Here is a 25,959-nt window from a genome sequence, read left to right as displayed (position 1 = left end):
CCTAACATACCCACGCCACACCCTATTTTGTTTGGTGGACATGCAATAACATAGTTCACTTAAAAAGAAAAGAAGTATTCCTCGACTTTCTCTCCGAATTTGTAAAATCTGATTAATTTCTCTGTTTTAGCTAGTTACACCTCTGAATTTTTATAATTAACCAAATTCGTCTGCGGTTAGGTTTTAGAATTTTTTATCCAACATCTTGTTCATCTTCGTCACGTGTTGTCCAATGAGAGACTTGGGAGTAAAAAAAGTAGTCATGTTGTCCCTCAGTAACACCCATACCAGCAGCCAATTCTACCTTTTCTCCCATTTGTTTGCTTAAAATTAATTATGAGTCAGAGAACAGAATTGTTTGGCCTTATAAGTTTCCGAAAGTAGACAATGCTTGAAAAAATGGACGAAATGTTAGTTGAAAATTTTGAAAATCAAACGGTAGAATGAATTTGGATAATTATAAAACTTCATGAGAAATTTAGCGAAAGTTAAACTTTATAGGAGATTCACAACACCTTACAAGTTTAAGGAGCAAATTAACGAATGCATAAAAAAAAATTAACGTATAGTCAGAATCCATATAACTATAAATAAAAACTCCAAAGTAGAGTTTGATCAAGGCTTCAAGGACGCGCAAGTTCAATTTAAGTCTCAATAATATTATTAAGGGCAGAAAATTTATTTTCCTAACCCTTTATGCGGGTGAAACCTATGTGGCATTTTTTATTGGCCTGGACTTAAATAATAAATGCACCCCCATTGACCAAGACCAAAATCAAAATTGGCTTTTAGTGATTATTAAAAAATTATGTTGATCTTCTATATAAGGCAGTTTGGGATGCTGTATTTTTTTTTTGAAAAAAAATTCTTTTGTTATGTTTTAAAAATAATCAACTAAAAAAATAAAGTAATTGAGTGTTTGATAAATTATAGTGTGGGCGATGACAACGACAATGGTGACGATGACAATGGTTGTGATGGTGGTGGTGGTGGTGCCAATAAAGGGGTGTGGTGGTTATGCTGCAGAGGTAATAATAGTGGTATGTGCAACAACAACCGCGATGGTGGTGGTGTGGTGGTGGCAGTGGAGGCAACGATAATAGTGGCAGTTGTGATGGTGGTGGCGCTATTGTGGTGTGGTGGTGGTGACAACAAAGGTGGTGGTAATGGCAATGGTGTTGTAAGATGTTAGAGTTTGTAGTGGTAAGTACTAAGTACTAGTAGTCACATTGTTCTCTACGATAAAATGTGTCTGCAAGGATAATTAATGTTATTTTTTAAATTAATGACAGTAATATAGAAATTAAAAATATTTATTAAAAACTCAACTTAGCTCTACTTTTTATTAAAATAACTTTTAAAATCAACATACATACTGTTCTAAAAACTGTTGTGTGGAGACCATTATTTTTAAAATAACTAGGATATTTTGCATTTACTAAACACTTGTAGTTTTTAATAAATAAATAAAAGTAAATCGAATTAGGTGTTAATACTAAAATAATAATATTTATATTCAATTGTAAAGATTAAATTCCTCCAAGTAAATTGTGAATTAAATAACCAAGTTATTTGGTCTAATTTAATTGTTGTTTAGGTTTTACCTATAGCTATATAAATAACATATTTATTGGTCAAAATTTCCTATTTATTATTAATACTCAGGTACAAATATTTCGTACCAAATTCTGAAATACAAAAGCGCGTGTCCCTGTTGAATATCAAGAAAAAAGAAAAGTACAAAACCGCGTGTGTAAAAAAAAAAAAAGAAGCTAAAATTACGAAAAAGCAGTCTACGAAGAAACAGACTAGAGAGAGGGAAAGAGAGAGAGAGAGAGAGAGAGAGAGAGAGAGAGAGAGAGAGATGGAGAGAGAGAGAGTAGACGGAAGGGAAGCAGGCGGGGCAGGCAGCAAAAGTCAACAGCCAACAAGTCTTTTATGGCAGCCTTTTCCCGGTTTCCTTTAAGACCTTTCACAATATTAAATTAAATTAAATTAAAATAAAAAACACAATTAATTAATTAATTAATATCAATTCCCAAACTCCCACGACAGCGGTTATAAATCATCAAACACAATTCCTAGGACTCCCACAAAACTTCCCAAGAAAAACAATTTTTTTAAAAAAAAAATTTATTTATTTTTTTTGGAAGAAGAAAAGGTTGAAATGTTCTCCCTTTTATTTATATTTTCTTTATAACTCGTCATCATCACCATTCTGTTTTTATTATCTTGTGTGTACGAAGTCATAACAAAGAAGAAGAAGAAAAGGAAAAGCAGCCACCACCGGCAAATAAGAGACCGCCAAGCAATTTCTACCTTTGATTGGATGGGTATGACCAAAATCTAGGACACCCACCTTCTGATTTTACTCGTTTTTAAGATTTTTTTATGGGTTTTACGGATGTTTATTTATCTATATATTTTCTGAAAAGGGTTTTTGGTTGGTCTGTTTATACTGATTGAATTCGGGTCTGATCGTGCAGTTTGAGAATCTGGGCAATTTTTGTTTGTGGTTTTGGAGGTGGGTTTGGTTTGGAATTTGGATTGGAGGTGATTACAAGTGGTGGATGCTGCAGATTTAGCTCCAGTTTACTTCCTTTTTTTTCTTTCTGTTTTATGGATTGGTTATGCTGTTTTAGTTCTTCCCGCTCTCAGGTAATCATTTTTCTGCACTTTTTATTTCTCTTTTTTGGTGTTTATTTGCTCAATCATAAGTCTTATGAATCATGGGTTTCAATTATTTTCTGGGACCATGTTGAATCCGGTTGACTTCTATTTTTTTTTCATGTACTTTGTTTTCTAGTAGGATTTTTGTTAGATTTTGGGTAGATGTGAAAATTCTGTGTTATTATGGTGAGATGGATTGATAGACTCTTTTTGGGACTTTAGAGGGACCATGATCCTTCATGCATGCTTTTCGATCGATTGTTTTCTGTATTTTGGTTTTCTGGGCTGCTCTTAATGGATTGCTATGGAATATTTGGTAAATTGAACTGCTTTTCGTGTTCTAGTTGACTGATAATTTTTGTAGCTGCAGCTGATGTTCTGAATAACTAAAACTCTAGGGCCGTTAAAAACCGAATCAACATGTATCTAAGTGGCTGCTGTTGTCGGTCTGGTGCAGTTAGTATAAGTATGTTGTTTTATACTCTATAGGCAGAGACTAGAGTTATGTTTCATTGTTGTTAAAAGAAGCTTATGAAGGGAAAATAAATTGTAAAAAAATAGATTTAAGCTCAATTTTCTTCTATGCTAGCCTGCGCGCTTGAAACTAATATTCCAATCTATCCCCGCTAAATGGATTAGGAACTGAAAGTTTTTCAGTTTTCTGAGAAAAAGAATCGAAAATAGTTGTTTCCTTCTGAATATTTCCCGTCCCTGATACACAAGATTGAGGTTGTATTATGTTAATTTTTCTGTGCAGTATGGGGGCCATTCATCTGGCTCTGGTAAGGGAAGAAACAATGATGGGATAATAAAGTATGGCTTCAGCCTGGTAAAAGGAAAAGCAAATCATCCAATGGAGGATTATCATGTTGCTAAGTTTGTTCAGATCCAGGGACATGAGTTAGGATTGTTTGCTATTTATGATGGCCATTTGGGAGATAATGTGCCAGCATACCTACAGAAGCATTTATTTTCAAATATCCTTAAGGAGGTATTGCTACTAATTTCAGATAGTTTCATCTATTGGTCTTGTTTAGGTGCATTTAAGTGGAATGACGCTATCTTACACTTCTCATGTAACTATTCTAGGAAGAGTTTTGGGTTGATCCTAACAGATCTATCTCAAAAGCCTATGAGAGGACAGACCAGGCAATTCTTTCACATAGTTCTGACTTGGGGCGTGGCGGGTCTACTGCTGTTACTGCAATATTGTTAAACGGTCGGCGGTTATTGGTGGCAAATGTTGGAGATTCACGGGCAGTTCTTTCAAGGGCAGGTCTGGCAGTACAGATGTCTATAGATCATGAGCCCAACAACGAACGAGGCAGCATTGAAAACAAAGGTGGCTTTGTCTCTAACATGCCAGGTATTTACAGCACCAATGTCTAAATTGTTCAGCAATGTGTAAATACTCATATAGATGTAACTAATTGAATGGACATTGCTGGTTTTTCATGAAGGAATGAGTTGTCAATCTTCACTACTTTCATTTTAAATTGTTCTTCATCTTTTCATATATTGTATGCATTCTAGTTTTATGCTGCAAAGTTCTTCCCTTAGTTGTAAACTCCAACGACTCTTTTCACCTCCTTGCATTACAGTTAAAATTGTTGATGAGTTCTTCCACCAAATAGATAGAAGCAATACGATGGACTATTTTGTTTGCAAGAAAATAACATCTTTGTAAATGTAGATACTTTGTTTCCCTGGAATTGTCTCAGCAATATGGACATCTTGCTTGTCCAATGTTATTGTGCATCCGAGCTTAGAAGTAGGTAGGATGACTTTCAAATGCACCAACTCTTCCTATATGTTCTGAAGTAATGAAATTCTTGAAGTAATAAAATCAAGATTTCTCTGTTCAAATTTAACTATCGAAACACAACCAGTGAAAGACATCTTGTACTGTTGGTTGTTCAACTGTGATGTTTAGACATCTTCTAGAAAAACTGTTATTGTGTCCTTTCAGTGTTTTATAGGTTATAATCATCCCCTGCATTATTTTCTATCTTTACGGTACTTGAGATGCTTTACATTTTTCACTCATTTCCTGCAATATTTCTCTCTCATTAGGACACTTTTCAATTGTGGTTTAATGCAATCCTTGCTTTCATTTTAGCCTAGAACGTTATACTTTCGTTTGCTTGTTCATTTGTTTGTTTGTTTGTGTATAGACGTGGTTATTACAGTAATAGAACACTTGTATGCCACAAGGTAGTGAAAAACTCACAAGTTCCAATTAAACAACAACGATAACAACAAAGCCTTATTCCACTAAATGGGGTCGGCTATATGAATCATAGAATACCACTGCACACGGTTTTGCGCCAAGTCTTCCGTTAGCTCCAAGTAATCCATATCTTTTCTTGTAGTCTCTTTCAAAGTCTTCCTAGGTCTTCCTTTACCTCTTTTGCCCTAAGCTTCCGTCTCATAGTCGCATCTTCTAAACGGAGCATCTGTGAGTCTTCGGTTCACATGTCTAAACCTTCTCAACCGATTTTCTCTAATCTTATCTTCAATTGCGGCAACTCATACTTTACCCTGGATATCCTCGTTCTTAATCCTATCATTTCTCGTATGCCCACATATCCAACGAAGCATTTTCATCTCCGCTACACTCATTTTTTGCATGTGTTGCTATTTGACCGCCCAACATTTCATGCCATAAAGCATCACGGGTCTTATCGTAATATAAAATTTTCCCTTGAGCTTTAGTGGCATATGACGATCGCGCAACACACCCAATGGACTCTTCCACTTCATCCATCATCTTCTATGGTTGGGATCTCCATCTAATTCTCCGTTATTTTGTAAGATCCAAGCTAACAAAAATGTTCACTCTTTGGTACTTCCTGATCTCCAATCCTCACCCCTACCTCATTTGGGCCGCCACTGAACTTGCACTCCATATACTCGTCTTTGACCTACTTGGAAGAAAACCTTTAGCTTCCAACACTTCCCCCAAAGGTTAAGCTTCGCATTTACTCCCTCCTGCGTTTCAACTATCAACACTATATGATCTGCGAAAAGCATACACCAGGGATATCTTCTTGAATATGTCCCGTTAACTTGTCCATTACCAATGCAAAAAGGTAAGGACTTAAAGCTGAGCTCTGGTGTAAACCTATGGTTATGGGAAAGCTTTCAATTTGTCCTTCATGACTTGATTCTTTTTTACCTTAATATTAGTTTACCATCTGTGCGAAAGAGATTAAGTCTTGAAATACTTGTCTGATGCAGCTCTAAGTTACATCAGCCTGTTATGAGCCTTTTCTGTTAATGAATATTAAGCGCATTGGTATTTATTGCTGTAACACGAGGTTGCAATTGAGCTTATGTTAAGTCTTTCGTTGAACTGACATCTATTGAACCCTTTTCTTTGCAGGAGATGTCCCTAGAGTCAATGGGCAGCTGGCAGTTTCTCGTGCTTTTGGAGACAAAAGCCTCAAGTCACATTTGCGATCGGATCCCGACATACAAGATGTCTACGTAGACAATAGTACTGATGTTCTAATCCTTGCCAGTGATGGTCTTTGGAAGGTGAATCATTTTACCTGATCCTTCTTCTTCTTGGTGCATTGTGCACTCTAGAAAAAGCAGGAGGAATTCGCCTAAACACTGCATGCTTTAGTTTCATAGCAACAAGATAAAATTGAAAAGTCTCTTAGCAATGACTTATTTCTGTGACAATCCAGGTCATGGAGAATCAAGAGGTAGTTAATATGGCAAGAAGGACTAAAGACCCTCTGAAGGCAGCAAAGCAACTAACTGCCGAAGCACTGAAAAGAGACAGTAAAGATGATATTTCATGCGTTGTTGTTAGACTGAGGGGATGATACCAGTAAAACCGTATTGCTTTCTGGGTGCATTATATAGGAATAATTGAAGTTACTTCATATGCAAGGGTGATTTATGAATGGATTACACAACAACGAATACTTACCTGGTTCGGGGGGTTCCGGTACAGCGAATTTCTGCAGAGGGAAATGGCGAAAGAAAAAGGAAGAGAGAAATAGTGGGATGCTTGTCAGTGTAAATTTATGCTTCTTATTTTTATGTTTGGTGTTTTGATATTGTTTGAATTCTTTGAGAAGGTGAATTAGTCTGATGTGTATATGGCCTTCTACTTTACACAAATGAGCAAACGTGGCTGTGCGATGACGTGGACGTACTTCTGTTTGTGATTGGAGGAATGCATTTTGTTTTGGACCAGGTTTATCCCATTTACTCTATGGAATTGTGAAATTTGCCTACCATTGAACGCTCATCTTAGCTGGGGTACTGGGATTCTTCTCCTTCCCCTTTCATGGTAAGTTGATTTAATACAACGATATTGAAGGCAGCCGCTGGGGTTGGGATCAAGCCATATAATAAGTCAACAATAGATTGGTTTCAAAACCGTCATTCAGGGGTGTTGAACCCGTGATTTCTCACTTACAAGTGGCGGTGAACAGTCATTTTGGCGACAAAGAAGCTCCCCTTGGAGCTACATCTGCCTACTCTTGCACAAACGTTCATACTACCATGGGAAAATTACAAAATCAAATACAAAGATTAGTAAAAGTGAGTCCATAGTTTGGTTGAGCGTAAGCAACAGAGTTTGCTTCTCAGTAAACATGATAAATTTTTCGGACATTGAAAGCTCTCAAAAGGGGTGCAAACATTTGTCATTTCCATAATAACTTGATAATCTCCTTCAATAAAGTTGTTAGATAACCCACTTAAAGCCGGCGGAGGATTCTCTCCCCTCCTAATCTCTCTTCCCTTCCCTCGCATCCTATTTGAACGGTTACGGTTTAGCCACTTCAACATCTTATATTGATTATTTTATAGAGATAATAAGACAAAAAACAATATGTGAGAGGAGGGGAAGGAAGGGGATGAAAATAGGAGGGGAGAGAATGTATCTTTGTACTCCCTTAAAGCCAATAGAATATATCTTTGTGCTATAGAATTTGGAAGAATGTCATGACAACTCTCCTAGATTTTGAGAATTCTTAGATGAGTAATGCTAGGTAAATTAAATTTGTAGGTTAAATTTGTGAACTAAATAATGTGTCACCAATAAGAAATAAGCATGTTAATCAACACGTAAATAAAAATTCAGCCATCAACGTCCATGTCATTTAGTTTGCAAAATTTAGTTACAAATTTAATCTCCCTAGCATTATTCATCTTAGATATGTCCACACAAGACACACATCTTCTACATTTAGGTTCCACATGGGCTCGTATGGAACTTGAAATGTATGAAATTCCTTTATGTGTGCATCTTTGGCAAACAAGTAGGGGACAAATACGATGGTATCCATAAATCTTATGTATGTTCCTATTTATACTAAGAGGCGACTCTTAGTAATATTGTCCAATGATATTCCTCTTCATTGAGGTGTTAGGTTCTAATTCCGAAAAAAAAAATGACTTCGCAATTAAGACAATCTTCAAATGATATGTTGAATATAATATAATTTTATTTGATGATTGATGTGACCAATTGATTAAATATCAAATTTTCTTCATTTTTAATGGATATGTCAAATATTTATTTTATTAATATATTGGACTCATAGTTATATTAACTATTCAAAAATAATTAAAATTGATTCTAGTTTTCATCATATTGATTGTTTTTTTTTTTTTTGTCATCATATTAGTTGTCAATGGAACCCATGATAAATTAAATATATTTGACTTTATCTTTGTTTGTTGTACAAAAAGGCAGCAAGAAAATAAGAAGTCAAATGACTTAACTGCCACATCTTATATTAGATCTCCACTAAAGAATACCTTGATGTCTTTTAGTCTTATTATTTAACATGTCCAATGAAAATATCAAATTATATAATAGTCAAAATACAATTGATGGCTAATGTAGCAATCTGAAGTCTTATATAAACTTTTGTGTTTCTCCAACCAAATTGTCAAATATTATTTCTTTAATGTTGAACTTTAATTGGTTGTATTTATTAAAAAAAATGTTAAAATCAAACTTTTATTCGTTGGAAGGTAGTGGAATAAGGGACCTACCATTTATTATTTATTTATTTTTTAATAAATGATGTTATCTATATTGATTGATATCGATTGAAGGGTAGTATTGTCCAAAGACTAGTTATGCTGATATGGCAAAACAATTAGATATCTAGCTTATGTGGTAGTTAGTTAGAGTTTTTGGGGCTAATAGCTTACAGTGCAAGATGGCTAATGAGCTATGTAAAGTGTGTAAGCTGTCATTGCATTTCAATTAGTGAAATATACACCAAAATTCATAGCTTTTTCTCTCTCTACAATTCTCTCTTCCTTATTCTTTCATTTCTGCATTTCTTCCTTTTCATTGGTAATTTCTTAATACCTGTAGTACTATTATCATGGTATCACGAGCCCGTTGATCCTCGATGCTGATTCCGCTGTGCGATTCCTTTTGGTCGATCGAAGGTTCTTTGCTGGTTGATTGAAGTTCTTGATCGTTCATGATCAAGATTGCAGTGTATATTAGGTTCTATGCTTCTAATTTTTATGTGCACGCCAACTATTTACTTTAATGCTTCGGTATCAAATGTCTGTCATTTATGTTCAAGATTGAAAGGCCGATAGCCATTTTATGAAAGATACAAGGCCAATAGCCAAAATTGTTAAAGTTGTATAAGAATTGTTGAAGATTGTTAATTTTTTACTCGAAAAAGGCCGATGGCCAAAGAGCTGTTTCTTGAGAAATTTGTAGTTTGGTTCATGATATTGAAGAACACAGCTTTCTGTTAAGAACAAGTATTGTGTGATCAAAACTAGTTGCGATTGTATTCAAATGGCAGATTCTACTGTAAAGATTGAAGGGTTACTTGGTATGCTCACAGTGAGATTACAAGATGACAAATTTGTTAAATAGAGTTTTCAAGAGGTTATGATATTTTTTATCATTTCACGGGAGATGCTCCATGTCCTCCAAAAATTGAGATCAATACAGAGATAGGAGTTACAAAAAAGGTTGCTTCGGCTTACAAAGATTGGGTAAAGAAAGATTTGGCTTTGCTGAGTTTGCTCATAGCTACTTTGTCTGATGATGCTATGGAGCATATTATCGGTTGCAAGACTTCTCATGAGGCATAAACCCGTTTACTAGAAAGGTTTGCATCAATTTCCATGGTGCGAATTAATCAATTGAAAAGTGAATTTCACACCATTCCGAAAGGTGGGGAATCAATAGATAAATTTCTGTTACGAGTCAAGGCTATCAAAGATCAACTTGTATCTGCTGGAGAAAAGATTACTGAGAATGAATTTCTTATAGTTGTCTTGTTTGGATTACCACCCGAATTTGAAATGATCAAAACTGTCATACTTGCTTGGGATTCAACTATTTCATATAATTATCTGCGAGCTCAACTTCTTGGAGTAGAATCGAGTATTGAGTCAAGAATGAAATCTATAAGCACTTCTATGGCAGCAATGTATGTTTAAAGAGAAAGATCCGGTTCTAATGGGTTTTCAGGTAGTTACAATAGTTTTGAAACTGGTGAGAGTTCTAATTCCCAAAGATCTCAAGATGGTTATGAAGGAGAGAAACCACATGGTTATCAATCCGGATTTCAAGGTGGTTTTGGTTTCATAGGGAATGCTAGTAAGTCTTTTCACAAGCCTAATTTCTCTGGAGGTAACAAGAAGTATACTGGGAGCAATAACAATACTTGAAGACCTTTTTCGAGCAACTTTGGTAATAGGAATCTTAATGGAAACACTAATGGTAATCACTCTGGGAATGGGAAGAGTCTGTAGTCATAGAGTGGTAATTTCTCTAGAAATGGTACTTTTTCTAGAAATAGGTTTCAGAAAGGTAATAATTGGAATAGTAATACGAATTATAGGTTTGGTATTTCACCTGAGTGTCATATATGTTCTAGAATATGACACACTGTTGCCAATTGTTATCATAGGGCTGATACTAGAAACACAGGGTTCATCATCTGTCAGATTTGTGGAAAAAAGGCAAATTGTTCTTGAATGCTACCATCAAAATAATTTCACTTACCAAGGATGTCCACCACCACCATCTCTAACTGTAATGACTGCACAGGCTCATAGTGGTCAAGGTCCACCACTGTACAACAGACATAGTTTTTCTAATGGTGATGCATGGATCTTAGACATTGGTGTTACACACCATATGATAGCAAATGTCAATGCCTTCTCTCAAGTCAATCCTTACAATGGAGATGAGAAAATTACAATTGGAGACAATGAAGGTTTGGTTGTCAAGCATATTGGTTCTACTTCCATTATTACTCATTCTAATGCCTTAATATTGCATAATGTTCTATATGTGCCTCAAATAATTGTGAATCTTCTTTCTGTGAAGAAATTATGCAAAGATAATGGATGCTGGTTTATTTGTGATGATGTGGATTTCTTTATACAGGACAAGGCAACAAGGGTGATTTTGTACCAAGGAAGGAGTGATGGTAGGGAAATCTTCAAGATTCTAGTAAATGTGTTTGCTAATTCTTTTGTTGCAAGCTTAAGTAGATGTGCCGCATTCTTGGGACAGAAAGTGAGAACTGCAATGTGGCATAAATGGCTAGGCCATCCATCTAAAGAAGTGTTGACTTCAATGCTGAAGAGTGCTAATATTCCAGTTAATAAAGATTCATGTCAAACTGTATGTTCCTCTTGTATTAAAGGGAAGATGTGTAGACAAGTGGTTTCTGTTAGATGTAATAGAGCCAGTTTTTTGTTTGAGAAAGTCCACTCTTATATATAGGGACCATCTCCAACACAGTCTGTAGAATGGAATAAATACTACATCACATTTGTATATGAATTTTCACGATACATGTGGATATTTCCTATGATCAATAAATCAGATGCATTTCCAATCTTTGTTAAGTTTGTAGCATTTGTGTTTACTCAGTTTAATGCTTCAATTAAAAGTTTTCAATTTAACGGAGGAGATGAATATATGAGTAGAGAGTTTAAGGAATTCTTAGCAAGGTTTCACGCCCATATACTCCTCAGCAAAATGGAATTACTGAATTGAGACATAGACATGTCATAGAGACTACAATTACGCTATTGACTAAGGCAAGCTTGCCACAAAGGTTTTGGTATCATGCTTGCTCTCATGCAATATTATTAATCAATAGAATGCCATCTAAATGCTTGGATTTGAAATCTCCATATTAGCTTTTATTTGGTAAAGTTCCAAAGATTCATAATTTCAAAGTTTTTGGAACTGCAATTTATCCTCTTTTGAGACCATACACTGTGAATAAGCTTCAAGCTAGATCTTCCAAATGTGTTTTCCTTGGTTATGCTTTGGGATATAAAAGAGCTATCTATTATGATTTGGAAAGTAAAAGGTTGATTCTATCAAGATATGCAGTTCATAATGAAGATGAATTTCCATATAGAACTGCATCAGTTCAAGATTCCAATATTTCTACACAGTCACAAAATGCAAGAATTAATACTATTGTGATTCAAATGCCAATTCCTGCAATTCAAATCAAGTACCACAATCAAACAGTGTTCCAATTCAGAAATTACAGAGTGAATATTTAACAAAGACTACTTATCAACAACAATCTTCACATAAGCAGCAAGAATCTGATATTGGGAATGTGGCAGTTTCACCTATTAGTGATTTAAATATGCAACAACCATCTTCAGCATCAACTTCCCATCACCATCACTCTACTCCTACAACAAATGAATCACCTTTGATGCCTATCTATCATAGTTCTCAATTAGAGGTAATTTTTCATTTCTCACCTCAATTGAATGCAATTTCTGAAACTCATGCATCAACTACAAATCCAGTTCCTCATCATTCAATGGTTACAAGGTTGAAAAGTGGGGTTATTGAAAGACAGAATTATGCTACTTATCTAGTAACTTTTCCAGAGTCGAAAAATTTACACCTTACTGAAGATGAACCATTCTCCAGTGGTTATTCATTTGTCACTGAGATTTCTGATACCACAGAACCATCTAGGTTTTGAAAAGCTACAAGTGTACCACATTGGTAGAATGTTATGCAAGAATAATATGATTCTCTCAGGGCACAAAGTACTTGGATATTAGTGCCACCTCCAACTGATAGGTTGATTGTTGGAAGTAAATGGGTCTACAAGGTGAAAAAGAATCATGATGGCAGTGTTTTCAAATACAAAGCTAGGTTGGTTGCTCAAGGGTTCTCTCAGGAGTATGGAGTTGATTATTCTGATACATTTAGCCCGATTGTTAAGCATACCACAATACGAATTATTCTTGCAGTAGCTGCAATGAATCATTGGGAATTAAAACAGTTAAACATTAAGAATGCATTTCTACATGGTGATTTGCAGGAGGAAGTTTATATGAAACAACCTTAGGGTTTTATTGATTCTACATATCCTAATCATGTTTGTAAACTCATCAAATCCCTATATGGCCTTAAACAAGCACCAAGGGCATGGAATTCTAAATTTACAAGCTATTTGAGTGCTATGGGATTCTGTGCCTCTATGTCTAATACAAGCTTGTTTATGAAGAAAGATGGGACTGATATTATCGTACTTCTTCTTTATGTTGATGACATCATCTTGACAGGTTCCAACTCTGTCAAAGTACATCAGGTTATTCATGAGTTGTCTGAGGTGTTTGATCTAAAGGATCTAGGAAAACATACCTATTTTCTGGGCCTTCAGATTACATATCAGTCAAATGGTGATATCTTTGTCAATCAATCAAAGTATATCAAAGACTTAATTCATAAACCTGGTATGGATTCCTGCAAACTTGCTTCAATACCATGCAAACCACATAATTCATTGCTAGTGACAAAAACAATTCCTCATAATGATCCTACATTTTACAGAAGTATAGTGGGATCCTTGCAATATTTGACCTTCACTAGGCCAGATATTTCATTTGTAGTAAATTCAGTGCGTCAATTTATGAAAACACCAACATATATTCATCTTGGGGCCGTGAAACAAATACTGAGGTAACTCCAAGGGATATTGAAGTATGGTATTGTGTACTCATCAGATGCAGAACCAACTCTTAATGCTTTCTCAGACTCAGATTGGGCTGCGAGCTTGAATACTCAAAGATCTATGATTGGATATATTGTCTTTCTTGTCAATAATCCCATACCTATTAAAGATCAGTCTGCATATATATTAACCAAGGGGTTACATGGTCCTTCATTTGTCAAACACGGTTATAATCTTCAACTTGGTAACCCAAGTTCAGATTGAAGGGATATTGACTGATATCGATTGAAGGGTAGTATTGTCCAAAGACTAGTTATGTTGATATGGCAAAACAATTAGATATCTAGCTGATGTGACAGTTAGTTAGAGTTGTTATGGCTAATAGCTTACAGTGCAAGATAATTAGTGAGCTATATAAAGTGTGTAAACTATCATTGCAATTCAGTTAGTGAAATATACACCGAAATTCATAACTTTCTCTCTCTCTACAATTCTATCTTTCTTCTTCTTTCATTTATGCATTTCTTCCTTTTTGCTGGTAATTTCTTGATACTTGTAGTACTGTTATCAATCTACATTAAGGGGGTGGGAGTGGGCTTAACCTCACAATAGGCTAGCAATAATATGATTCAAATTCGCCTTTGGTGAAAATCGAACCTAAGATCTCTCGCTTACATTTGAAGAAGAAAATCACTAGATCATAGTACCAAGTGGCATAAGAGACCTACCATTAAACTAATCAAATTTGACTCCTAATCACAAATGCTTTAAATCCAGTTAACAAATAACACTTTAATTGGAAGAATTTTTATGTCAAAAATGCACAGTGGCATCTCCTCATAAGATTTGACATCTCTTTTAGAGATGCATTAAGGGGTCGGTTAATAGCCATTTTGTTTTCAGTTTTCATATTTTATAACCACTTTAAATTTTCAGAAACATGAAACTAAAATCGAAATGGTTATCCAAGTTCAAAATTTATTCATCCACCCTTTTAGTGTATTGTATCGTTATATACAAAATAAGGGCGAAGGTCATATCAATATTCAAATACACGGTATAAAGTAGATCTTGATGTGATAAAAACTAACACACAAATTAAACCCTATAAATTATGCAATCATAGTATGAGTAAGTAGGGATCGTTCTATTCCGGGGATTAGAATGAATGCTAATTAACACAAATTAAACTTATAAAACTGAAAACTAATTTAAACTAACAACAAAACAAAGAGGGGGGATTTTTGGACGAATTTTAAGAAAAATAAAGTAAATTGCAGTAAACGAATTAGGTCTTGTATGAGATATAGGTGAGAGGCTAGCTAGAGGATTGTTCTCCACACATGAAACATATGCATACAAATCGATTTCCAGTTATTATTTCTATAAACCATGAATGACAATGCCCCAAATTAACTGTGAACTGCACAAATTAACTCTCAGATTTTCCTAGGTTCATTGAATTGGACTCAACGACGCAACCAAATTATTCTTCTCAAGTTCCCTAACTATGAAAAGCATGATAGAGATACATCTCAAAGATCATTAAGTTCTGTGAAAATAATAAGCATTGACAAAGCATTCGTAACTATGAAAAGCATGATACTTCTACCAAGAATTAACTTAACTCAATAATGACTAGTGACTTTTACTACTTGCAAATATAAGTTCGTAATGATTATGTGAAATTCCCTTATATTCTAGCATCAAATCCCTGCATGCAAACTAAGTATGCACCCTTAATAAACATACAAGAATAAGTTCTCTATAAAGCAGATAAGTAAATCGCATTCATGTTTTACGAAACAATAACTGGATGTAATCAATTTATATAAAACATATGATTATGGTTTCGAATTCATCTCTAGCTAAAAAGAAACTTAGTTACACATGTTCATCATAATAGAAAAGCAATCTAAAATAAACATTGAAACTTAAAACAAAGATAAAAAGAACTCTGAAAATTCCAACAACTTCAATGGATGAATGGTAGACACGACACTCTCCTTCTTCTCTGGCCCTTGCAGATTGTGGCACAAGCTTTTAATAAAACATGCAGCACCAGTCTCCCCCTGCTTGTTGCGGCAAGAATATATACATACATACATACATACATACATACATACATACATATATATATATATATATATATATATATATATATATCTAGGGTAGGGCATGGCTGAATCCAAGGAGAAAAAGAATTAGGGTGTTTGAATTATCTTAGGACTCCTAGAATCAAATGGGAACTTTTTAGAATGTGATAAGGATTCCTTTTGCAGCTGGAAATAAGATGAGATTAACATAAATTACCAAAATACTATCCAATCCAAGTCCAAAACTGCTCCAAATTGCTCCATTTGGCCATTTATTGTTGTCTTTACCAATTGGACCTGCAGTAATACGAAATTAACATAAATTACCAAAATAAATAGAAATTAACGAAGTAACTGTAAAGAAATAAGATAACAAAGTCGCATAAATACACTCCTATCAGACCTGACAATCACGACTCGTTAATCTGACACGAAATGAAACGAAAGAAATAAGTTTTGGATTGAGGCTTAACGCGTCAAGGGATTTTATCAAGACAACATGTTAAGCCCCATTAAATAACAGGTTAATTCACGTTACCCATGAGTAACCCGTTAAACTAGAGTTTTAGCCCTATTAGTCTCTCCCTCGATGTATGTGGCATATAGATGTGAAATAATTATAGTTGTATTTCGGAATCAAGGAGAGCTTTTGAATTCATTTAATGTTTGGTAATTTAGTGTGAAGATTTTCTTTTGATTATTTATTGAAGTAATAAAATACTATCTTTAACGGATAAAATGGATTGAGTGACTCGTTTATTGTAATGGATTGGGTTTGAATTTAAAATTCGTTAAAACACATGTTTAACATGACATAAATAATTATTTGTTCAAAAATAAAAAAATTAACATGACATAAATCATTAAGATGATATGTGTTGATGGAAAAGGATCCTATCCGGATCCTCTTTGTGGGGATCTGGAGGATCAATCAATCATGTTTGTTCATAGTACATCGTGCGGTCAGTTTTCGTTGAGTACTGTTTATATTCTTAAATTTCAAATTTAAAATGATTTCTGACCACACGATGTACGATAAACAGACATGATTAATTGATCCCTTGGATCCCTCCACAAAAGAATCAGAAGATGATCATTTTCCTGTGTTGATAGGAAAAAGACACAAACATGGCACGAAACCGTTTGCCAAGTCATGAGGGCTAATACACAATAATATCAGTCGACAATTAGACCTGTCATTTTCCACCGGACCCGTTAGCTCAACTCAACCCGACCCATTAAAATTAGTATTCGAGTGAGTGATAAACGAGTCGGGTGGTTAACGGGTTAACCCACAAATCACCCATTAAAAAACTGGTCATTTTGGGTGCCCGCAAAACCCGTTAACCACGCCGTTAACACCCGTTATTGAGGACTTTTGTGTAATTTCAATAATCATAATAGAAAACCCTCAGGTCCCTCATGACTCACTCTCTTTCGCACCGTCTTACGACGTTGCTCTCTAAGATTGAGAGACCGCTCATTGTTGTGCTCCTTCCCTTTTGGCTCCGGCTATCTTCCTCAACTTTTTCCCTTAAATTTTTTATTGCTCTTTGAGTATAGTAGCGTTTTCTTTTCTTCTCTCAAATTGCATCTTAGCTTGTTAGTATTCATCAAGGTTCTAAAAAACGTTAGATGCTAGTCGGGCGGCGGGCTAGTGCCTAGCGCTTAGGTGGCTAGGCGGGGTCTAGGCGGATTTAGGTAAATTTCTTGTATATCTTGTAAATAAGTGCATATTGACACTTACAAAAAATTATACTTGTATAAAATACATAAATAAAATAATAAAATAATGATAAAATGCAAATAAAATATCTAGCAAATCCAGAATTTAAAAACATATTAAGCATATACATTTTGAATGATTATATCTAATTTTTAAAGATTAAAAGTAAAAATCCGGTTAGGTGGTTCATAACAAAAAGAATTCTAAAAAGGTGCATATGCATCCTTTCACCTGTCCGTTCCCAACTTCCCATGCCTCACATCAGCCAAGACCCATGCCTCACATCAACCAAGACAGTCAGAAACTCCCAAACCAAGGAGTCCATTTTGACGCCTTGAAAACCAAAATTTTTTTTTCTTTTTTATTCTTTCCTTTTCCTCATCCTCTTCGTCTTCTTTTCGTTCCCCCTTCTTCTTCTTCTTCTTCTTCTTCTTTTTTCCATTTTCCCTCTGTAATTTCTCCCTTTTTTCTTCAATTGCTCCTCCCAATTCCCTATCTTCTCCACCTAATTAAGTTTCTCGTTTCCTCTCCCTTCATTCTTCTTCGATTGCTCCGCCTGATTCCCCATCTCTCCACCTAATTTTCATCTTCTTGCTCTGTATAATTTTCCAAAACCTAATCATGAGTCTAGTCAATTTCCTCAAGCACAGCAAAGAAATCCTCTCCGGTGAAGAAATTTGGGCTTCCAGGTCAAAGTTATCGTTTTTTTTTTTCCTGCAATTGCACTGTTATTCTAATTCCTTCTACATATATTTCACGTTTGCTCTTCCCTCACGCTCTCTCGATTTCTCTTTCGTCACCATTGCAGTGTAGTTTGACGGAAAATTTTAACAAAACCGCCGCAAAGGCCGCTTAGCCTGGTGCCTAGCCCACCTAGCCTACCTAGTTGGCCATCTAGGCACGGCCTAATACCCATGCCGATTTCCTGAACGTTTTTGAAATAACGCGGCGTTGGCCCGACGCCCAACTCCTAGACGGCTGCCTAGATCGCGTTTTAGAACATTGGTATTCATATGTTGATTTGAGAGAAGTAATTTTCATCATTGTGCTGTTAGTATTCATATGTCTTGTTTTTACATGATGATTAAAATAGTAGTTTCATTCTCTATAAATTGGACTACTAAAGGCTAGACCTAGGAGTTCAAGATTAGTTAGACTTGTTTACATGTGTGTACTGATTGTATTTTCTAGTTGACCAGGCATAACTATGTTGTCTGAAAAAATTAACACCTTATTAGTTGAGTGGGGGATTGAAAGGAAATTGTTTTCCATTACTCTGGATAATGCCTCTGCAAATGATTGTTCTGTTGAGCTATTGAAGAAACAATTAAATTTTAGAGGTTTGCTATTAATGGATGGAAAGTTCTTCCATGTTCGTTGTTGTGCTCACATCCTAAACTTGATAGTCCAAGATGGTCTAAAGGAAATTGATGCATCAGTGACGAAAGTTCGTGAATGCATCAAATATATAAAATGTTCAGAAGGGAGAAAAAAATAAGTTTTTTGCTTGTGTTGTGCAAGTAGGGTTGGCAGGTAGTAAAAGAGGGTTGAGACAATATGTGCCTACCAGACGGAATTCAACATATACAATGCTTGATAGTGCTATTTTCTATGCTTTTCTCAATTTGGCACTTGTTGATTCTAATTTTAGTTCATGTCCTTCCTTGGAAGAGTGAGATAAAATAGAGAAGATTTCCAATTTCTTGGGGTATATTTATGAAGTTACTTGCTTAGTTTTTGGAACAAATTACCCTACATCAAACTTGTTCTTCCCAAAAGTGTTCAAAGTCCATTATTGTATTTGAGATGCTATGGAAGATTGTGATGATTTCATGAGATGGATGGGGAATTATATGAATTTGAAGTTTAAAAAGTATTGGTCAAAGTATAGTTTGATCATTGCCATTGCGGTGATTCTTGATCCTCGCTATAAATTGCAATTTGTAGAGTGGGGTTATGACAAGCTTTATGGTAAGGAGTCGAGAGAGTTGAAGGATGTTAGTGACACATTGTTTGCACTCTTTGGTCGTTACATGGACAAGTTCTCTCATCTTCTTGTATCCAACCCGGTTAATCAAACTCCTACTTAAATAAAAGTAGGAGACAAACTTTTTGAGGTAGTATTTATATTTGTTATTCCTCTTTTATACTTTTTATATGCATCTTTATATTGTACGTTGATCTTTGTTTCTATTTTGTTTTTATATGTAGGAATTTGATAATATTTACCAAGATGGGTCAACTTCAGTTGAAAAAACTAAATTGCATCTATATCTTGAAGAAAAGAGACTCGATAAAAAAATAAGAGTTGAATATTCTTTCATGGTGGAAACTCACTGAAGAAAATTTTCACAGGACAATGCTCTAATAGTATTAGTCTTGATTAAGCATGGTATGTATTTTAACTTGTCCTTTAAAGATATTTTTCAACTTTTATCAACTTTTAAGCCTATGGTGGAAAAGCGGTATATGAATAATTTACTTATAGTAAATTATGCTCTTGGTTCTTAGGTTCTATTGTTATTTTATGCTCCATTGTCCAGTTGTGTAAGCTTTATGGACAAGGCTGTTTAGGGAGACAAGGTTAAGCTGGGGAATCCCTGAATCTTGTGCTCCATTACTTTGGAGAAGCCTCTGTCTTTTGGAGAAGAGGAAAGGGGGCTTGGTGCTAGGTTCAGTGTGATGCACTGAAATTGCTTTGGGTTGTTTGGAGAAGCCTATTATCGGAGATTTCTTAAAGGCCTAAGTTGGAAGATGTGGATTTTTACTGGGAGTGTATTTTGGGATTCTTCACAGGCTTTAGTTTCTTTAAATATTAAGGACCGGTGCTACTTATTTATTCTAAGAGGGATGTTGTTGTTAATTAGTTTTGTCCTTTTGTTTTGTTTCTGTTGGGTTCTGTTTTGTTGTTTCTTCACAGGCTTCAGATTGTGTTGTTGTTATGCTTCTTGTTTATTTTCCTTTGTTTTCTTTTCATCAGTTACAATAAAGGTGAATGTTGAAGGCAAAAAAGCAGCAGAGGATGCAATGCAAGAAGAAAAATAGAGCCACTGTAGACTCTGTAGCGAGACATTATTTGAAACTTAAAGAAAGAGAATTATTATGTTTTACTTAAACAATTTCCCGATCCAAGCTAAGATTCGGAGACTCATGTAATTGATAGAAAGTTGAATTCTACTATACAAAACAGGGTTATAATTGATTTGGATGAAATGTTAAAAAAAAAAAAGAAAAAAAAAAGAAGTTAACGGATGAAATGGATAATTCGTTAGCTTAACAGATAGATTCAGATCATCCGTTAACTTAAAGGGTTAGATTTGAATAATCCGTTAAATTAACGAGTCAAATTGAACCGATCCAAACCCAATGAACCTGATCCGTTTACAGCTCTATCTACGCGAAACCTCAAGCGCTATGAATGAATCCTGAGACTGAGACGAGTCGCGCGGCGCCGCTCTATACTCTTATCGTCTTCCTCTTTCCGTCGTTATCTACTCTCTCTCTCTCTCTCTCTCACTCTCACTTTAATTTTCCAGAATTCTCCTCCACAGCTCATCTGGGAGAGCTGACATTGAACTCAACGGTCTCTGGTGATTCCGCAGTTGAACAGGCTGTCGTCCGCCGACTGTAATCAAAACTCCCCCACCGACTTTTTCAATACAAGTCTCTGTCTCTGTCTCTGTCTCTCTCTCTATAGATTGGTGGGTATTGAAATTTCAACCACTATTTTCAGATCTGTGGGTATTGAAATTCTAAATTCCAGCGTTCGTCAGGTGGGTTGATACTGGGTGAGTGGCTGCGGGTCTGATTTTCAGGTGGGCTCATGTTGGATTTGGAAATGCAGAGTCATTTTTGGGTTACAGTCTTCGATTCAATCCAAACACTTGACAATAATCCCAACCTATCCATTCCAATCCTAGCCTAACCAATCCTAATACAAATCCCTTCATGTTTCCCTCTGTGTACTTTCTGTGTATTTTAAGCAATAAGCATGATTAGGATGTTGATTAGGACGTGGGTTTTGTTTAATGGGTCTTGAAACCCTGGTAAGAGTAGTAAATACCTCTCCTTTCGATCAATTTCTTGCAATGCTTTGTTCTGGAGCCATCAATTGATTTCATAGTTGTAGGGTTATAAACCCGGATTAGCATTTCTTGCTTTGCTGCTACCATTTTCTTTGCTTGCAATATTTCACCATGGAACCCGGCACCTCGTGGTCGACTCTGGAGGATGTTTTGTTGTGCGAGTGTTGGGTTCGTGTTGCTCATGACCCGCTTACGGGTAGCGAATTGAAGCTTAATCAAATGTGGAAACAAATCCGTGCAGAATTTTCCGAGAGGAGCAATTCGACTCGCACGGAGCAAAGTATTTGTAGCAGGTGGAAAACTCTAAACAAAAAGTTACGCAGCTGGAGAAACGCCTTGGAAAAAGCCCAAGATGATTTTCAAAGTGGCAAAAATCTTACTCATCAGGTAGTAGAATTTAATCCAATGTAATGTGATTTTGTAGATAATTAAATTTCATTTTTTTGAAATTTAAATGTGTAATGTCATTTTGTAGATGATTAAATTTTGTTTCTTGCAATGTTTTTGTAGGCACTACAAGCACTCTTGTTGTATAGTGCAGACAACAAGAATAAGTCATTCAAACATCACAATTGTTGGGCCGTTGTGAAGGGATGTCCGAGATTTAAAATTGTTTCCACTTGTCCAACCGTTGTCAAAAACGAGGTGCCACGGCACAATTCACCTAATGGAGATTTGCCGTTGGAGTCCCCAGTTGAAGAGGAGTCACCAACTGAAAAAAGGTCGATTCCTGTGGGTAAGAAGGTTGCGAAGAAAAGAGGTAAAAAGGGGGGTTCTTTCAATGAGTGTGCAAAGTTCTTGAAAGAACTGGTTCGCCAAGGTGAAATTAATATTGAGCGGGAGAGGTTAAGAGACGAGGCACTTGCGAGAGAAAGGGAGTATGCACGAAAACAAGATGAGGTACTCCTGAGAGAAAGGATGGACAAGCGAGATCGGGAAATTATGTCCCAGAATCTAAACAATATGTCCTCTGATTCAAAACTGTTTTGGGAACAAGAAAAAGCGGATGTTATGAAAAGAAGGTATGCAAGGGAAGATGGACCTAGCAACACAGAGTTATTCCAAGAGAGTTTATCAGGCAGTGCAGATGTCTACAGAACGTGAGCTTAATACCGAACGAGGCAGCATTGAAAACAGATGTGGATATGTCTTTAACATGGCAGGTATTTACAGCTCTCATGTGTAGAAGGTTCAATCAATGTGTAAATACTAATGAAATGACGTAACTACTTGAATGGACATGACTGGTTTTTTCTTGAATAAATGAGTACTCAATCTTCACTATTTTCCTTGTTAGAGTTGTGCTTCATCTTATAGTATATTGTGTACATTCGAGTTTTATCCTGCAAAGTTCTCCCGTTAGTTAGTGGTAAATCAAGAAGCAATACCATAAGCCATTTTCTTTGCAAGAAAATATTGTCATTTGGGTATGGTAAAATAAACCGAAATACAAGCACCAAACCCTAAATAGGATCAACCTACTTTGCCTTAGAATATAACTTTACTGATCTCCTTGGATTAATTTTCTGCGTTTTTGCAGTTTATTTTAACTGCGTTGTGCTTGCTTTGTGAAATTGCATTATTACTGGGTTTTCATGTTACCAACTAAAGGTTGGATGATACAATGCACAAGATAACAGGGAGTCTCATCAAATATAGGACCTCTCTCTTAAAAAGGACATGGGTCAAGCACTGGAGGATCTACCTTCTGTTAACATCTTTGTATATTTGATAGTTTGTTTCCTTGGAGTTGGTTTCTGCACTCAGCATGCCTTCTTGTTTGTCTGATGTCATGGTCTATCCAAGCTTAGAAGTAGCGAGAATGACTTTCATCGCACCAACTCTTCCAATAATCAGGATTTCTCGTTTCAACTTTAGTTATCGAAACACAATCGGTTAAACTGTTTGGATGATGTTTAAAAATCTTTCAGAACTGTGATTATGCCTTTCACTGGTGTTATTGTATTTTAAAATTTCAGTCCTCCCTTTTTATTATGGAGTGTAACATACCTGCATGAGTTTGCTTTATATGTTATAGTCGTTACGACACTTGAGTTGCTTTATGTGTTTTAACCATTTCCTGCAATATTTTCTCTACCAGGAGGACACTTTTCAACTGTAGTCGAAGATTGCATTCGTTGCATTCGTTTTAGAACTTTTAAGTTGTGCATAGACATTGTTCGAACTGTGAGGTTTGGTCCAAATTACGGATAATTGTTACATGCTTTTGTTAGCTGCATACTAATCAGGCACTGGAACATTTTAATCGTGGAGAAAAGCAGATAGACCAAGGACAATCGAAGCCTTTAGCCCAGCCGTCAGTCACGGGTTCATGCCCGAAAACATGTTAAGGCTAGGGCTGGCACCACAATCTCAGCCAAGTGCCCAAACATGCCAAATAACCACATTGCATTGGCTGCTCAGTTGCAAGCATTTGCGCTTTGAGCACAATTTTGATCTTTCACAGCCTGGAAATGCCAACTTGATGCCACAGCTCATTCCACTGTTGCAGTTGAGGATTGCTGCTCAATGAAAAGCTAATGAAAGCAACATGGCTGCATAATCTTTACCTTTTTCAGCGTCAAAACAGCAGGTTACTTCTCCCCCAGTTGCGAGTGAGAGTTCTCCTCATGCTAATACATCAAGTGGTGCATCCGGGCAGTCTAGCTATGCAAAAGCAAAGCAGACAGTTGCGGCGGCTAACCCTTTTGGTTGAGGTTTAAATCGTAGTAACTTTAACAATAATAACAGCATTCCTATGCAGCAGTTTTTTTGTTCATGGCAGAGAAAACCAGGTGTGACCTAGGCAGTCAGTTCCTATTGGAAATGAAATTACTTGTACCCATCCCGCGCGGTCATCTGCAAACACAAGCCAGGCTGTGACAACTCTTTCCATGTAAAAAGCTCACAAAACAATCCAGATACATTGCAGACGCAATACCATCGCCCATCGGTAGTCGAGTGGATCTTCTCCACAAGCTGTGGATCCTAATGATGGGGTTCTGGCAACAAGAACCAGTCACGAGGTGGATTGGCTACTCAGATGGGACAACAACGCCATGGGTTCACTAAACAGCAGCTGCATCTTCTTAAAGAACAAATACTAGCATTTAGAATTTACTTTTTGCTGTGATAATCCAGGTCATGGAAAATCAAGAGGCAGTTGATATTGTTTGAGTTGTTTGAGAAGGTGAACTAGTCTGACGTGTATTCTGTTTGTGATTTGGACGAAATGCATTTTGTTTTGGACCACCTCTTTCCCTTTTACCCTATAAAAATACTTCTTCCCCGTTGTTATTGTGAAGTATAAAAACACCGAAAGTACGATGTTTTTATATGCGTTTATGCGTTTATCTCACTCTACACCAATTAATCCTTTCTAACTTTACTTTTATTTCAATGTTCTAACTAAGCATATAATGAGTTAATAATAATTTGATATCGAATCCGTCATTTATAACAGGCACAACTTTGGAAAAGTTACAAAACCAAATACAAGCATTAGGTAGAGTATGTTATGGTTTGCTAGAGCACAAGGAACAATGTTTGCCTCTCAGTGAACATGGTGAATTTCTCCAACGTTGAAAGCTTTTAAAAAGAACAAACATTGCCATGTTAGGGGAAATTCTCCTTCATGAAACAATTAGATAAATACTAGATGTTTATTACCCCTTCATTTAACACACACCAGAGAATTCTTTGCATTCGAGCTTACTAAAATTGATCCGTGTGGGACCTTAAGTGCACGCAATTCTCTTTGTGTGTGTTCTTGGGCTAACATGTGATGTGAGACATGTGACCGTATTAAAAAAATATTTGGCTTATTTTTACTTTCACGTCTCTACAACTTTATTTTGACATCATTTTTTTTCTGTAACTCAAATGTCACACTTTACCTCCTGAAACTCAAAAATCGTTCCACTTTAGTTTGTGGACTCTTTCTTCTTCCTGAAACTTATAGGTCGTCTTCTAAAATATATGTGGGATCCAACACCCAATAAGACTATGTCACATGTGCAATAATTTTGGTTATAAATCTCCATTATGCGTTAACATTCAACAATGATAGAATATTAAGTTTAAAAGAAATTAAAGAGATGGTAAAAATATTTAAAAAAATGATTAGCTTGGCAAACCCAAATCAAACCCACATAAGAAATTAACAAATCTAAGACAATGTGTAATGAATTTTGAATTTTATAAAGACGACTTTCAAGTTTTAGAAAAAAGAATAGGATCAAAATAAAAATGGAGCACATTATGAGTTTCAAAAAATAAAATAACCACTTTTGAATTTAATGAAACAAAGTAATTGAGTTTCCATGTAGCTAAAATCAGCCAAAATATTTTGTAGACTTTTCCTATTTTCTTCAAATTATTATTGTTCACACATGACATTTGGCAGGTTTCAA

At 35.7% G+C, this 25,959-nt stretch overlaps 2 protein-coding genes across 8 annotated transcripts; both read left to right on the top strand.

Annotated features, from left to right (window-relative positions):
• Window positions 1-1,847: 1,847 nt before the first annotated feature.
• Window positions 1,848-24,799, top strand: LOC137717733 (putative protein phosphatase 2C 10). Of its 3 annotated transcripts, none has more exons than XM_068457196.2 (6): window positions 1,848-2,333; window positions 2,487-2,658; window positions 3,428-3,661; window positions 3,760-4,036; window positions 6,056-6,210; window positions 6,366-6,882. In XM_068457196.2, exons 2-6 carry the CDS (start codon window positions 2,620-2,622, stop codon window positions 6,504-6,506), a joined length of 846 nt encoding a protein of 281 aa, XP_068313297.2. In that variant the 5' UTR covers window positions 1,848-2,333; window positions 2,487-2,619; the 3' UTR covers window positions 6,507-6,882. The 3 variants fall into 3 exon arrangements, with proteins under 3 accessions (XP_068313297.2, XP_088554508.1, XP_088554509.1); XM_088698382.1 differs by lacking the exon at window positions 6,366-6,882 and adding an exon at window positions 24,689-24,799 and having other exon boundaries at window positions 1,883-2,333; XM_088698383.1 differs by lacking the exons at window positions 1,848-2,333; window positions 2,487-2,658 and adding an exon at window positions 3,046-3,136.
• Window positions 20,885-24,799, top strand: LOC137717884 (uncharacterized). Of its 5 annotated transcripts, none has more exons than XR_015965164.1 (3): window positions 20,885-21,934; window positions 22,058-22,710; window positions 23,649-24,799. XR_015965164.1 is itself a non-coding variant. In XM_068457381.2 (2 exons), exons 1-2 carry the CDS (start codon window positions 21,659-21,661, stop codon window positions 22,649-22,651), a joined length of 870 nt encoding a protein of 289 aa, XP_068313482.2. In that variant the 5' UTR covers window positions 20,885-21,658; the 3' UTR covers window positions 22,652-24,799. The 5 variants fall into 5 exon arrangements, 1 of the variants encoding a protein (XP_068313482.2); XR_011065832.2 differs by having other exon boundaries at window positions 20,890-21,934; window positions 23,830-24,799; XR_015965166.1 differs by having other exon boundaries at window positions 20,890-21,934; window positions 23,782-24,799.
• Window positions 24,800-25,959: the final 1,160 nt, after the last annotated feature.

The sequence above is a fragment of the Pyrus communis genome, chromosome 8 (assembly GCF_041283825.1).
Source record: "Pyrus communis isolate YQ-2024b chromosome 8, ASM4128382v1, whole genome shotgun sequence".
NCBI classification, from domain to species: Eukaryota; Viridiplantae; Streptophyta; class Magnoliopsida; order Rosales; family Rosaceae; genus Pyrus; species Pyrus communis.
The sequence above is the reverse complement of the archived record's forward strand: the minus strand, read 5'-3'. Positions and strand labels throughout refer to the sequence as shown.